Consider the following 16,574-nt stretch of genomic DNA (forward strand, 5'->3'; position numbering starts at 1 on the left):
TGGATACAAATACAATGTTGCAACCGCTATAAATGTCAAAGAACTGTCAAAGAAATAGCGGAGCTCTCTGCAGGGACACTTTTTGCCGGCTGTAGACGGGATGAAAATCGGCCGATTTTTTTTTTTACCATTGCTGGTAACGTCGGCCGCTTGAACAACCGATTTTTCATTTTTTAAAAGAAAAATCAGCTGTTTTTCTCCCCGTCTATGGCCTGCATAAGCATTAGTGTGCCTGGGGGAGGGGGGGACCTTTGGCCTTTCCAAACACAGTAGATGCTCCAAGAATGTTTCCTTGAACTCTTGAAATGGTTAAAAAGGAAAGACACTCTAGATAGCCTGCACTGAGAATTGACTGTCATGATGACGTGTCAATGATTATTTGCTCTCATTTTTCAGGAGTGGTACTGCTTGCGGTTGAAGCTGGTAGAAATCCACCTTCACGTCCTCCACTCACCTTCACTTGTGGCCAGTGGATATTTTGTGGCCGCAGGCAAGAATTGGCATCGAGGACCTGCATAATGACCCTGGCATGCCAGAGGTGGTTTGAAAGCAGCACAGCAATTTGACCATCCCTTTCCTCTACGTTGGTTTTAGGGTGCAGAATTGCTTCTCGTTCGTAAACGGACTGTCGCCGGATATCAGAGTCCCCATATTTTCAAGATATGTTTTAGCCATGTTGGCTTATTTTTATGTTATTTTCCAAGTGTGTCGCACCTAACCGCACAGTAGTGTGGTGCCATGCGTATTTGTGGCTGTGAATGGGGCTGTTTTTAATAGACGTGTGTAGGTGCAACAACGTTTTCATCATGGTACCTGCGCACATCTACATAGGGCATTGCATTTCTTTGCTGTGCTGGAAAATGTGTGTTCTTGCATGCGTTTCTGCACCACCAATGGTGTGAACAAGTCCTAAGGGCTGGTTCACACTATAGAAACAGTCTAGATGTGTTCCTGATGGGTTTTTTCCATGCCCTTTTGGCATGCATGTTTAGTGTGTTCCAGTACATTTTGGATGCGTTTTGGACATGTTTACATTGCATTTTTGTATCCCTTCCACTTATTTTTTTCTATTTTCTTTGTATTCAATGTAGTTAGGGACATGTGCGTTTTAGTACATTCAAGGACGTTTCAATGTGTTCCAGTACAGTTCTGTGCAGAAACAATGCAGCGTGGTCAACTTTGTTTACAGCACCTGCAATGCACTGAAAATGCAAGCGCTGATGTGAACTATGACATTGACAACCATATAACCTTCTTTCTGTGCGTTTGTGATGTTGAAAAAGCAACTGAAACACATGTAGTGTGAACTGGCCCTAAAGGTTATTAGAGGTCAGGGAACAGGACTGACCAGGAATTGTGAATTCAATCAGACTAGTGGTGAGATACAATCAGCAATTGTATAATAATGTGAGATCTGAGCTGTAGCTGATAGAAAATGAGACACATTCACTTGATCAGTAAATAGATAGTTAAAGAGTGGGGTGGTGATCCATAGATTTGCATATGGGACAGGTGATGATGGGGTGGGGGAGGGGGTCAAGTTGTATAAGGAGACAGATTTAAAAGAGAAAAAAGTTACAATGAAATATACACGGCATGAAACTTGCACATGACCTAATTGGCAGAAGAACAGTACGCAAGTAACATTCATCCACTTTCTAGTCATTAGGCAAAATCATAATTGATTGATCAATATTCCTGCCACAACCTAGAAAAGTGATCTCCATTTTTTTGGGATGTTGCCAAGACTGGGATTAGAACCCATGACCCAAGTGCTGTGAGTTCTGAGCTCTAACCACTAAACCACTGTGGGAGACACAGTTTGAGTTATAATGTAGAATAGTTACATTGTTTAAAAATGATAAAGCGAGCGCTGGTCAAATGATATAGACTAGTAAAATGGTATTACACAAGATAAATATAACCACGAACAGTAGTGCATGAACTCGTGAAAGGTCATCCACCCCTGTGACAGTGTACTACACTATTGAGCACCTTTCTGGCTCCTGTGGCTGAGCTAATTCCTCCCCAGGACCATTTGGGCACCCACCCTGATGGATGGATGGATGGATGGATGGAGCTGGATGACTAACCCATAGCTGCCAGCATACCGCTGCACCCCCAGATGTGCGATGTGTATAACCCATGCACATTAATACTTTTGTTCTGGTGAGTGTAGACCAGTCCCAAGGGTGGTTTACCTTTCACGAGTTCATGCACTACTGTCCGTCACGGAGAGACCACACGTGCCATTCATAGGCACTCTCTGAGTTGGTACTCTCACACCAAGGACATTCCATTATTCAGGAATAATTATATGAACTTATTTTAGCACGATTTACCAGTTTACATCATTATTGCAATTCTTTACACTTTTTGGTTTTTACATGCGTTCATTATTGATCACATGCATTTATAGCGCTGCACTTGTCTTTAACATAGAATAGTTATGTGATTAAAGAGAATGAAGATATATAACTATATTGGGAAATTAGAAGTATATAAATTATTTGAGATATAAGTGTGAAAATGTTTAACATTTGAAAATAGAATGTATGACATTCATTAGTAAATGCAATACTTTCCTGATCATTTTGGAGAAACAGCAAAAAAAAAAAAATAGCAAAAGAGAATTTTCAGAATGTAATAGTACAGCTGTATTAGAATTTTCTATCAGAAAAACGCCAATGTTAATAAAGCCCGCGCTTGTGCGCCATCTAGCGAATATATCCGGTATTGCACCTAAAAATGTGCCAGACGGGATACCACATTCACTAATGGCAAAGTAGTCAGTAGACGCTCGTTAATGAGCTTGCTAGACGCTGGTCAGACGACTGATTGATTGACCGGAGTCTGCCTGAATGGTCAGTCTCTGCTAGTACACTCACATCTTAGTGAATCAAGGCCATGGAGTCCACCTGTCTGTTTTTTAGGCAGATCCGATCAGTCTATCCATAGACTTCTATGGACAGGCAGGTGTCAGCAGACAATAGTCCGCTGACACCCGCCGGCATCCGATCCTGTATGCCAAAACAGATGGATGGGGATCTGTTCCCCATCCATACAGTGGATCGGATGACAATCGGGTGGAAACGGACAGGCGGTACATTTCCATTTGACCATCTCACTGAAATCAGACCTGTCATCTGCCTGCTCAGCGGAGAACAGTGGTGAGATCCCCTGCTGAGCATGCGGATCACGCTGATGGATCCACCCCATCTGAAAAAGGTCTAATTCGACATAATGCATGGCGTTTTGTGCATTATGCTGTGCTGCAAAATAAAAGGCCTACATAATTTTTTCATGTGTTGTGTTGCAGCACATTCATTTTGAATGAGAGGTCTAAGGCAGTGTGCAACAATGCGCATCATGAAAACATGTGCAGTACAGAAAACTGTATTGCGGTGTAAATAAGTCTTCTAATCTGCTTCACTGCTCCTGGTTAGTTATGCCTAGCTGTGCTGAAGGATTAATAAATGTTTATATTGTATTTTGTTAGCACTAAATACTTGAAATTGGTAAATTCTTTTGAGTGTACAATATCAGGCAGCAGAAAGTCTAGGATCACCAATGACACCAATAATAATAATGCCTTATCGTTTTTTTTCTCCTTTTGTAGGCACTATGCCTTTATCTTCCCTAATTCACTTCAATCTGAACATCCAGAACTTGCATGCTTGCATATGGAGGGAATGCAGGGATCAAGTCAAGTTCAAATCTTTCTTATATCAAGAGGAAGTACCAAAATGTTGGTAGAGAGGACCTTCCCGGAGAATCCTGTATTCACCTGTCTTCCAGTCATGGTATTTCAACAGTTTTGTAGTTCTCATGGCTCATGACTGTATATCCAGACAAAATAACAGTAGAATCTCCTCAATAAGGAAACAGACTGCAATAAAAACAATGGAGTTTTTACCATTCTCTATCCCACCATGAGTGTGCTTTTATTGCAGGCTGTGTGTCCACTCCGCTCACTTCCTGTCCCAGTGACAACATAGGAAGTTGGGTTGTACTGTATGTCATCAATGTGAATATTACAATGCCTACAGGTATTCTATCTTTTCATGCTCTGTCCTAAGGTACAAAAAACAATTTTAGCTGGAGATGGGCTTTGAAGTGTAGGTCAAACTTGTTTTCTAGTTTTAAAAAGAGTTGTGAAGTTGTAATAGAAATGTGTCCTCAATTCCTTTCCTAATAACCACAGTTCCACCAGACAGGAAGTTGGGGAAAATTTTTCATAGAGACACAAACAATAAATTGACAGGAGTTCTAGTCATCTTCTACTATACTAAAATGTTTTTTTTTATTTCTGTCTGTTTTGCGGTTGGAGAGTTCCCCTCACTTCCTGTCTGCTCAGACATTGACATCAGGACATGGAGTGAGGGTAAATCTCTCTAACAATACCCTGACTCTCACTTTCACTGCTTAAACCACCTGTTTTTACTGCCCCCATCCCAATCTTAAGTGTAAGTGAGCCCTGAGAATGATGTGTCCTATGATCACACTGTAGTTGCTTTCACGTCTCCATAAACACCATAGTCCATAAATGAAATCCAATAATTCCTTGTGCTTTAGTACCATGGTAAACAGGTTTTATAAAAACATGGGTGACAAAAACGATCAATGCTTCCACATGTGCTCCCCCTTTTTCAACGCACTCACCACAATGTTTGACCCCTTTTGCAAGTAGATCAGATGTGCTTTAGTTGCTCTTCCCTTCTCTATGTAGTGGAATTCTAAGGTGAATGATGGTGTTAGGATGCTGTGTCCTTCCCGACCTAGATGTGCATATCCTTCTTCATATCCTTCTTCAAAGTATGCATGCCAAAAAGAGGGAAACAGTCAAGATGGCGCTGGGCACATGGCTGATCCCTTCTTGCTTTATTGGAAACACAGAGACAGGAAATTACATCATATTGTTGTGGAGGGGTGCACAGTCGCCCTGTTTTCTTGCTAGGATCACTGACTGTGAAGCCACAGTCACATGATGACCCTTCTCTCTTCTGTTTACTTCCTGGGGTCCTTCAAGCTGTGGTTGACCCTGTCACCCTCTCCCCCAAACACCCCTTCCTTGCCCCTAACCCCCCTTTTTTGTAAATCATCATTTGTTGAAGGAACTGGTCCAAACATTCCAGCCAAACAGCACTTGCCTTGCATCCAATCACATGCAAGCACTGCTCAATACTGAATACAATAGCTGGCATCTGATATTTCTCTATCCATGTTGCGTTGTGCGGATGGAGGAGTCAATAGATTTTATAGCAGCTGAATCTTTAGATAGTTTTTCTTGGTTTATTTCATATCTCTAGTGAAGTTTTATATTTTTTTAATACATTGCAGGTCCCAAAGCTATCTGTAGATTATCCAGTGGGCATATTCAGTCCTGAAAATGCAGAACTTCAACTCATCATCAAGAATTCTGAAGAGAACATACGTGAAAAACGAACAGTCACCCTGAAACCAAAGAAGATGGATTCTGCTCCACAAATCTTAATCCAGACTGACAAATCTGTATACAAGCCTGGACAGACTGGTAACACTAAGATTTGGAAGAGCTGGCATATACACTAGCTTTGTTTTGGCAACTACAGCATTTGTCAAAAGTGCTGGTGTGTGTGAGAATGTTTGCAAGCTACGTGTGAGCTAAATTGACTTACCAGCCCGCATTTATATCTGTGTGATATGAAGAATTGATTGAGGCCCCTCGTGCCAAACTTGTGATTTCTTGGTATTTATTGTGTGGCCCTCAGGTTCCCTGCAGACAGTAGTCTGTATTTCCCTTACCTATGTGCTTATGTAAGCCAGTGAATGAAAAATATCCTTTACACTGATGTATAGTAGTTGTTGGTTTGTTTTATTTATCCTATTTATTCTATCCTACTTTTTCCGTTTTTTTCTTTTCATCTCTTTCCTATTATGTATTTTTCCAGTGATCATTTATAATGGAGAAATATTAAATGTGGCACAATGGGGCTGTAGGAAGCTTAAAAGTGGAAGCACTGACTTGTAAAGGGACTGAAAGTGCACTGATGTCCAGCAGACTTTAATCCCCTCCTAGGAATTTGGTGTCTTCTGAGTGGATTGTTAGCAAAGTGACAGCTTGTAGGAGCTCTGTGGCTAGGGTATCTAATCCTAGGACAAGGGATTGGGAAAGCTATAAACTGTCCCCTGACAACTTGCCAAGAACTCCTCCCTTTTGGGCCCTGGGGGTATCCAACAGACTCCTCCCTTGTAGGCCCTGGGGGTGTAGAGGTACTCAAACTGTCCTTGTCCTGCAGCTGTGGATAGAATTACTTTCAGGTCTTCAAATGGGCTGATTCTTTTCCAGGCTTGCAGGCTGTCCTGCCCCAGCGGACTATATAGGGCACTGGAGCTCCCTCCTTCAGTTTCCAGCCTGCAGCCTTCAGGCAGAACCCCCTTCTCCAGCCCCCTCCCCTTCTGGCCAGGCTCTGTCATATTTATGGGCCAGTCTGCCACACTGCCAGGCCTCCTCCCATAAATATGCAGATCAGCCCCTCCTCACCTCTGCCTATCGACTTCTAGAAGCTTCTCCAAGCTTCTAGAGCAGGGGGAGGTACCAGAGGACTAACATGTAGCGCGCCCCCCCCCCCCCAAGCTTAACCTGAAGTAACACTCACGCCAAGGGATCTAGCAAGCCTCTAACTACACTCAATAAACTATGTACACTAGAGGGCGCTACATATGTAATATGTCCCTCATCTATGACCATCTTCTGAAGCATGTCACCAGTCTCTAATAACTTTTATAGTATGTCTGCAGTCTCTGAACATCTCTTGTAGCATACTTGTAGTCCCTGACCATCTCATGTTGACTAAATAATAAAATACTGTGAAATAAATTCCAACTTATTTCAGTGTGCAAAATGCTTCACTACAAACTCAAAATGTCCCAACAACAAAAACCCTAGTGTTGTTTTAAACATGCAAACTGTCCATATACAGTATGTATAAAAGTTCAAAACAATGGGGTTGATTTACTAAAACTGGAGAGTGCAACATCTGGTGCAGCTCTGTATAAAAAACAATCAGCTTCCAGTTTTTGTTTTTTTCCTCAAACTTAAAATGGTTGTACACCTCAGACATAAAATATGAACAAAGCAATGTTAGGCATCATCTCCAGTAGGAATTATATTTTTGCTGAGATACTCCCTAAGGATTAATTACTTCTAAAGGGACGTAGACACTGCAACTTTCCTTATAGAAGACTGCAAGTGCATCAGATGATTATACTGGCTAACACAGACACTCCCATTTAGGAACCAGACTTTCAAGGTGATAGCACTTTACTTAAGAACAGAAACAGGTAGGACACTGCTATAACGTCTGAGAAAATCCTTGCAATATACATTGAGCACCCAGAGGGGATTATTTTTTTCTCAGTTAAATGGAGTTACTGTATAAGTGGGTGAGATAATGGTGGTGTCTTGTTCTTCCATGCATTTTCTTTCGATTCAAGTATGGGCTTGCTGGTTGTACACAAGTCGATTTATTGACTGACTTGCATACAACCAGGCTGATGGTTTTTATCTAGAAGATCAGTTCCGCCGGAGGAATTCCCCATCCATATATTAGAGGTGCCTGAATGATAAAAAATGAATCATGTGTGACCAGCCTTATAGTCTGGTCCCCCAACAGAGAGGAAGAAACATATATTCCATTCTGTGTCCACTAAAAACATAGATAATTCCAGGTGGAACATTTTTAGGGAGCTTTTTTAAGGTTTACAGGATGTCTGCTATCCTAGCTGTATTATATTTACTGGGAATGCCTCATATGTATGGTGAATGGTTATTTCACCAAGCTCAATCTAAGGTGGGACATAGTAAGTTTAACCACCTCTCCGAGTATACAGTGAGGAACAGAAGTATTTGAACACCCTGCGATTTTGCAAGTTCTCCCACTTAGAAATCATGGAGGGGTCTGAAATTCACATTGTAGGTGCATTCCCACTCTGAGAGACAGAATTTAAAAAAAAATTCAGGAAATCACATTGTTTGATTTTTAAAGAATTTATTTGTCTTGCACTGATGAACATAGGTATTTGAAAACCTAAGAAACAGCAAGAATTCTGGCTCTCAAAGACCTGTTACTGTGCCTTTAAAAAGTCCACCTCTACTCCACTCATTAATCTAACTTAGTAGCACCTGTCTGAGCTCTTTAAAGACACCTGTCCACTCCACAGTCTGTCAGACGCCAACTACTATCATGGGCAAGACCAAAGAGCTGTCAAAAGACACCAGAGACAAAATTGTGGACCTCCACAAGGCTGGAAAGGGCTACGGGGCAATTGCCAAGAAGCTTGGTGAAAATAGATCAACTGTTGGAGCAATTTTTAGAAAATGGAAGAGGCTAAAGACGACTGTCAGTTTCCCTCGGACTGGGGCTCCATTCAAGATCTCACCTCGTGGGGTATCACTGATGATAAGAAAGGTGAGGAATCAGCCCAGAACTACAAGGGAGGAGCTGGTCAATGACATGAAGAGAGCTGGGACCACAGTTTCAAAGGTTACTGTCGGTAGAACACTACACCGTCATGGTTTCAAATCATGCATTGCACGGAAGGTTCCCCTGCTCAAGTCATCACATGTCCAGGCCCGTCTGAAGTTTGCCAATGACTATCTGGATGATCCAGAGGAGGCATGGGAGAAAGTCATGTGGTCAGATGAGACCAAAGAACTTTTTGGTCTAAACTTCACTCGTCGTGTTTGGAGGAAAAAGAAGGATGAGTTGCATCCCAAGAACACCATCCCTACTGTGAAGCATGGGGGTGGTAACATAATGCTTTGGAGGTGCTTTTCTGTGAAGGGGACAGGGCGACTGCACTGTATTAAGGAGAGGATGAATTGGGACATTTAATGTGAGATTTTGAGCAACAACCTCCTTCCCTCAGTCAGAGCATTGAAGATGGGTCGTGGCTGGGTCTTCCAACATGACAACGACCCAAAGCACACAGCCAGGATAACCAAGGAGTGGTCCTGTAAGAAGCATATCAAGGTTCTAGAATGGCCTAGCCAGTCTCCAGACCTAAATCCAATAAAACATCTTTGGAGGGAGCTGAAACTCCGTGTTGCTCAGCGACAGCACCGAAACCTGACAGATCTAGAGGAGATCTGTGTGGAGGAGTGGGCCAAAATCCCTTTTGCAGTGTGTGTAAACCTGGTCAAGAACTACAGGAAACGTTTGACCTCTGTAATTGCAAACAAAGGCTTCTGTACCAAATATTAACACTGATTTTCTAAGGTGTTCAAATATTTATGTTCAGCAGTGCAAGACAAATAAATTCTTTAAAAATCATACAATGTGATTTACTGAATTTTTTTTTTTAATTCTCTCTCTCAGAGTGGGAATGCACCTACAATGTGAATTTCAGACTTCTCCATGATTTCTAAGTAGGAGAACTTGCAAAATCGCAGGGTGTTCAAATACTTCTGTTCCTCACTGTATATACATAATCAAGTAAAGTCTGATTAATATTAGTACCCTATTCCAGGTTGTAGCTGTTGCTCTATGCTCTGCCAGCATGTTCACCATATGTCCACCAATAGACATACATTTTTAGAGGTCCCTCTGGAGTGGTTAAAATTAACATCTATACCCCACCTTAAAGAGGACCTTCAACTTAGGATCAAAAATGAAAAGTCAACTGCTACAAATACTGTAGCTGCTGATTTTTAATAAAAGGACACTTACCTGTTCAGGGATCCAGGGCCATCCTCACGTAAGCCAGTTCTTCACCATTCTTCAGGTCCCCTGTGCCAGGATCTTTAGTGTGGGGAGCCGGCTGTGACTCCTTGTGACTTTACAGCGATTTGTAAATGATACCACAGTCTTCTGGGACCTGTGGCATGTCCAGGAAAGCTGCAGGCAAAGGGAGGGACCAAACTCGAAAACCAGGTACCCACTCCCCACCCCCCCCCAAAAAAAGTGTCCAAAGGTGATAGAGGAAGTTGGGGAGTAGACAGAAAAATGGAGCTTCCCCTTTTGGGTGAAGTTTCACTTTAAGGTGAGCTTGGTCAAATAATCATTCATAAGAAGCATTCACAGTAAATATAAGTCAGCTAGGATAGCAGACATTCTGTACTTGAATAGGCTCTCGGCCAGTGTTCTGCTTTCAAATGTTCTGCTTGGAATGTTTTTTTCTGAACACAGTATTTAATATACAGTACAATGTACCTCATGATTTTTCCCCTGCAGTTCCCTACCAATACACTATATAAATATTGCATGCACCGGTGTGCATTGTGTTTTTTTTGTAAACCTACTACATTTGACTATATGCACAACAGTACCTTGTGATGTGTTGCCCAACATTCTATCACTTTGATAAACATGGGTACAACTACCACCAAACCTACAAATTCAGTAGCACTATCTTTTTGTTCTATCATTCCTCTGCTTCAAAAAATGGGGTTGATTTACTAATACTTGAGAGTTCAATATCTGGTGCAGCTGTGCATGGTAGCCAGTCAGCTCATAATTTCAGCTTGTTCGATTAAGCTTTGACAAAAAACCTGGAAGCTGATTGGTTTCTATGTACAGCTGCACCAGAGTTTGCACTTTCCATTTTACTAAACCAACCTCAGTGCATGGTTTGGGGGTCTTTAACAAACTCTGAAAGCTCTAAGGGAAAAAGAAAGGAAAGAAAGAAAGAAAGAAAGAAAGAAAGAAAGATGGCCTGGCCAATCTTTATTGAGTTTGTCTAAAAGAGCAAAGAAGTGGCATAAGCAATAATTAAAAAACAATTTCTCATTGACTATTATTGATTATGATACTTGGTACAATACTTGTTGCCTTGATGGATAGTCTGAATGAGTCCAAAGAATTTACTAAAGAATTTATCAGAAACTTCATGGAACCATTTCACAGAGTAACTCTCATTCAGTTAAATTATCTTCTTATATTTTCTTAGTGAAATTTCGAATCGTCTCAGTGAATGCAAACTTTGAACCTGCAGATACTCAGGTGAGTTGGGAAAGCAGGTGATAACGGAGGATAACGGGAGACTCAAAGCTGCTGTTAATGTGCATATAAATGTAAAATATAATTAACTGTTTACTGGATCAGCTGCTTCTTTTGGATAATATATACTGTAAATACTCTCTTTCATGGTATACTCTCTCTCTCCGAACCTCTCAAAATGGACATAGAGGTGTCTGTTTATGACACAGAGAATAGCTGTGATTCAGAGGATCGCAGCTATTCTCTGGTCATTCGCAGTTTATGACACTCAGGAGATCAGCAGAGAACATGTTCAGCCCTTCACTGGAGATCTGTGTTCTCCCTCCAGATTCTCCAGCCCAGAGCTTAAGAATCGGAGGGACCGCAAACTAAGCAGCGATAATTTACCTCTGCTTAGTCAACTGATCTTTTACTGTAATCCTGACGAAGCTACGAGGGGCATGGCGTAACGTGTAGATGTGACGTAGTGTCGTGGTGATGCACTTCCAGTCCAGCGCCATCTTGCTACACCAGAGTGCCTCAGTACACCCATGTGAGGTGTAGCAGGCTTTATCTGTCTCTGCTCAAAACATGAGTTGTTACTTGGCGTTTTTATTTATAATAAATTAAGTATACAGTTTGCAGAGGGTCTCTGTGCTCTTATTTTACGGCCATCACTACCCCATAAGTTATAAAGCCTAATAACAGCGGTACCTGTCCATGGAGGAGTAGTATATGGTGGAGGAGAGAGTACTGAAGAGTGTGGAGGAACCTTTCACTCGAAGAGAGCGTGCAGGGTCCAGGGGTGACCCGTAAGGCATTTTGGTCCCTGTGGGTCGCAGGGGGAAGATGAGTGGGCATGCTAGCCACATAAGGATTATCACCTACCACCTGCACTGGCACAGAAGCATGTGTTCTCATCGTTTCTAGTGTGTTCAACAAAGTATAATTCACACTGAATATTGTGAACATTTTATTATCACTGCTACTATAACCACTGATAAGAGGAGACCAATACTCCATCGAGTGAATCACTGTGTGTCACGATATAGTTGAATTGCAAGTATTTAAGCTCAACACATAGTGCACCGCTCACGGTTAAAAGCCACCATACCTGTTTTGGATGTATATTTGATATTTACTGAGCATTTTTGTTTGGGATTGACTTTTGAGAATATTTTAGCGTTACATCAATATTTAATCAATTGTATGTTTTATTATTACTGTTTTAGTTTATCAAAAAACAGTGTCAAATATTGCACTGGTTTTATGTTGTCCTCTTTTACAATAAAAATACAAAAAAAAAAAAATTTTTATTATTCAGATAGGTACATTATCTATATCAGTGATTGTTAACTTGTAATCTGCCATGACTTTTTCTGCTCATAAGCTATCCTTACTGTTAGCGTATTTTATGTGTGGCCCAAGACAATTCCTCTGCTTCCGATGTCCAGGGGAAGTCAAAGGGTTGGACAACCCTGTGCTATGGTTTGCTAGATAATATGAGATTCCAGGTGTAGCAGAATTGGTTGACTTACTCACCATCATAAAGTAAGGAGGACAGCAGTCCAGGAGAGTCAGTGCTTGTTATTTCTTATATTTATATAGCACCAGCATATCACACAGAGCTTTACAGACACTCATTCACACTAGTCACTGGCCTAAAATGAAGCTTACAATCTAAAGTTCCTACTAACCTATATATTAGAGACAATAAAGGAGGAAGTCAGTTAGGAAGCCACTAGAGCACACTCATGCAAACATCCGCATATCTCGTAAGGGGTCTTGTCACCCATTAACATACACATGTCCCAAGAGGCTCCACCAGCAGCTTTACCAAACTTGTCCAGCTGATATGAAGCTCTGATGTTAGGAAGAAATTAGAGCACACTCATACAAACATCAAATGCCCATGCAGATCAGGCCCCATGTGGGGTGTGAACCCAAATTTAATGATGGACCTACTAAATTGTATTTTTGAACTGTATATCTGCCCTTTACATGGGCATAGCTCAACAAGAAGCTTCACAAAACAAGTTTAGCTGATAAGAAGCTCTGAGGCAGACTCAGAGAATACTGGTTGGATCATATATCTTGTTGCTATCTTGGCATTACCTCACCATATTCTTTACAGAGCTGAAACCAATGGCTGAGCAAAGAAAAGTCTGACTTAGTCTGCGCTTATGATCCATACATTGTAAAGTATGAAAACAAATGAATATTTTTTATCTAGAAAACACTGCAAAAAAACACATGGAATGATCCAACTAGTTCATGTGACAATACAGACAATATCCCTTAACTATGTTAGACTTATAACAAACCTTGAAAACCCATACATAGTAGAAGCGTCAGTCACTGATTATTCTTTTTTCTTTTCTTCCCTTTAGCTAGCCATGGTACAGTTACAGGTAAGAACTATATAAGAACGTGACAACTGCTAGTGCAGTTCTGTTAACAAAAGGTGATAAATTTGAATGCCTGTTAGTGGTAATTATGTACATCTGACAGTATCTACAGAATAACAAGGTGGCATACTACAGGACTATGTGATTGCCTGAATTTAATATCATTGGTGAGATATTATTGCCTTCAGGACATGTTTATAATTGTGGACCAGCATGACAACATTTCTAATGTATTTATATCCTCTTTTTGCAACTAGTATGGTATTGTCAAGCCTAGTTAGGTAGTTTATGCATTCTTAACTAAATACAATATGACATATCTTTGCAGCATTAATAAAGAAAATTTTTTTTTTATTATTATATAACATAAGCTTGGTATAGGCAGGCTGACAGCTCTTTGTGGGGAGCAATCAGATTAACAAACCTTAAAGTGTATCAACACCCAACAACACAAATGTGTGTTATTACAGTTTAGCAGTCCTTAGATGTGGTGACTGTATTAATTATTTTTTTTACACATTCTTTTTTTATTTTAACCTGGTAATCTTGACAGTACCTGACATCCTGTCCTAGGGTGAAAGTCACTGTGTTGCCCTACACCACCACAACAAGTGAAGGTGTTTTATAGTCCACTGAGATGAGCTCATCTCTGCTTTCTCCTACTATCAGCATGTTTCTTGTCAGTATATGAACTGATTGGCTCCTTGTGCTGATTTTTCCCATCACACTCCAGCCATGCTGTACAGGGAGTGCAAGGGGCTGATGCCAGGTCAAGGTCAGGTACTTGCATTGCTTAGAGTTAAAAGGTACATTTAAAGTGATAGTAAAAAGTATTTTTTTATAATAAAGATGCTATACTTCTGTGCTGCTGGCTTTTCCTCATCTCAGTGTGCCACCATAGGAAGCTGCTATGATGGCTCACCTGCAGACTTGATCCCAAGCTGCGCTACCTGTGTCCATAGATACAGATAGCGTGGTTTGGCCCCAACCTCCGCTCCCTCATCGAAAGATTTAATTGACAGCAACAGGAGCCAATGGCTGCCGCTGCTATCAATCTGCCCTGTGAGGAGGTTGAGAGCAGAGTGAGACACTGCTCTCGGGAACAGTGATTGATCAAGATTGGGCTAAGGTAAGTGTAAGGGGGGGGTGGGCAGGAGGCGCTGAACACAGAAGGTTTTTTACCATAATGCAGGGAATGTGCTGAGGTAACTTCTGGCCTTTCAAACCACTTTAGTAATGTATTAAAGACTACAGAGCTGTATTCATTTGTGTTTTTTTATATATGCCTAGAGCTCAGCTTTAAAGTGTATCTCTAGACAAAACCTTTTTTTTATTTTGGATGGAGTGAGGCAGGGTTAGACCTTCTGTAAGGTTTCTATTGCAGAATCTCTGGATGGATTCGCACCTCTGTTTGTACTCATGACCTTTGTCACCAAGTAAGAAAGTGAGGGGATTTCCAACAAGCTGAGCTGTCCTCAGAACAAGTGTTAAGAGGAAGTCTTCCAATGGAGATACCTGACTTGGGGACAGCTCTCAAAGAGGGGAACTCCCCTCACTCCAGGAGATTTCCTTTAACTTCCTACTGTGTTCTGGGACAAGAATTGAAAGGAAATTTCTCCAATATTACACAAACAACAGAAAATAAATAATCATTCCCTACTCTGTCCAAAACCAGAAAATAGTTTGTCTATAGAAACATGTTAACTCTTTTATTTAGCCAAATATCTTATAATAAGAGGTGTATAAAGGTAAGAGTGTACATCCACACCCCTCCCTCCCCTCATAGTCGCCTATAGTCAGCTGTGCCAGCTAGATATTTGTCATCTTTCTTTAGGACTGAGCCCATAACGTTTATCAATACCCATATAGAAGTTACATAGTCACTTACTTAGTCTGGTTGAAAAAGTCCATCTAGTTCAACCAATAAAAAGAAAAATAAATACAATCCTATATACACAATCCTATACCCACAGTTGACTCAGAGGCAGGCAAAAAAAAACAAGAAAGCATGAACCAATTTGCTCCAGCAGGGGAAAAAAAATCCTTAATGGTCCTCCTAGTGGCAATCAGATATTCCCTGGATCAACTTTACTTATAAATGTTAGTATCCAGTTATATTAAGTGCATTTAGGCATGCATTTTTTTTTTTACAATCAACTGAGCTCACCAGAGCCACCTCTTGAGGGAGTCTATTCTAGTCCAACTCAATTGCCTAACTCTGTCTTACCACCTTCAAAGAGCTCTATTCAAGTCATTTATCATAAAAATGTTACACTATTAGTCAACGAAAGTGGGCAGCAAGTTTCTCCCTTTTCTCTATTATCATCCTGTCTGTGAGAAACAAAAAGAATAAATATCGGGGGGTGATAATAAAGGTATTATTGACTCAATCTGTAGTGTAGATACTAAAGACATATATATTCTCATAGAGAAACTGTGCCCTGGGGTGTATGCTTGAATGTTTTTGGTTGAAAGTTAAGAGGATATTGTTAAAGAGCTTTTTCAATTTGGATGACTTGTTGCCTTGCAGGATCCAGGATTCAACAGAATTGGTCAATGGTTGGATGTGAAACTTAGTCAGGGAATGACTGACCTATCATACCCTCTGTCCTCTGAACCCCAGTTAGGCGAATATACTATTATGGTGAAGAATAAGGTCCACAAGTTCAGCGTGGAGGAATATGGTGAGAAACCACATTTAAACAAAGTTGACACAAGCATGCCTTTTTGGTAAGACAACAAATGGCCATGCACACATATATAACCAGATATAATAAATAAAGTAATGGACATCAAAGTCCAGGCCTTGGCTGGATTTTTCAAACAGAGACAGACTCTAAAATCGATCACAATAGAGCAAAAATTTCAATGGTGCTAATAAAATGCACATTTCTGAAACTTACTAACAAAAGCATCATAAAGACACTATACCTATTTTTCTTGGATTACCACACACTTTCTGAAGACCCAGTTGAGATGGAAATGTATCTTTGGAAAGGGGTGTTGCCTCCAGTCAATGTGAGTCCTGAAGAAGAGAAAAAGGCTTGAGGGAATTAATGATTGGGTGTGGAATTTACACTGGGTATGTGTAAACATGTGGATGGTGATCAGAAAGTTGAGGGGCTGAGTCACAAGGCTGACTTTCAAGAGGTGGCCCTTGGCAAAAAATTGCAAAGATTTCTGTAGAGCTTAAAGTTGCCCTGCCCAC

General features: G+C 40.9%; 1 protein-coding gene across 1 annotated transcript in view; it reads left to right on the forward strand.

Annotated features, from left to right (window-relative positions):
• The first annotated feature begins 3,746 nt into the window (after positions 1-3,746).
• Positions 3,747-16,574, forward strand: part of LOC149474198 (alpha-2-macroglobulin-like protein 1) — a 91,688-nt gene continuing 78,860 nt past the window's right edge. The window contains exons 1-5 of the mRNA XM_089669693.1: positions 3,747-3,803; positions 5,341-5,533; positions 10,930-10,982; positions 13,349-13,369; positions 15,897-16,096. Coding sequence (XP_089525819.1) covers positions 3,747-3,803; positions 5,341-5,533; positions 10,930-10,982; positions 13,349-13,369; positions 15,897-16,096 — 524 coding nt within the window. The remainder of the gene's footprint in view (positions 3,804-5,340; positions 5,534-10,929; positions 10,983-13,348; positions 13,370-15,896; positions 16,097-16,574) is intronic.

Source organism: Staurois parvus, unplaced genomic scaffold (genome assembly GCF_062004578.1).
Source record: "Staurois parvus isolate SC_StPar_1 unplaced genomic scaffold, SC_StPar_1.0 ptg000009l, whole genome shotgun sequence".
In the NCBI taxonomy this organism is placed as follows: domain Eukaryota; kingdom Metazoa; phylum Chordata; class Amphibia; order Anura; family Ranidae; genus Staurois; species Staurois parvus.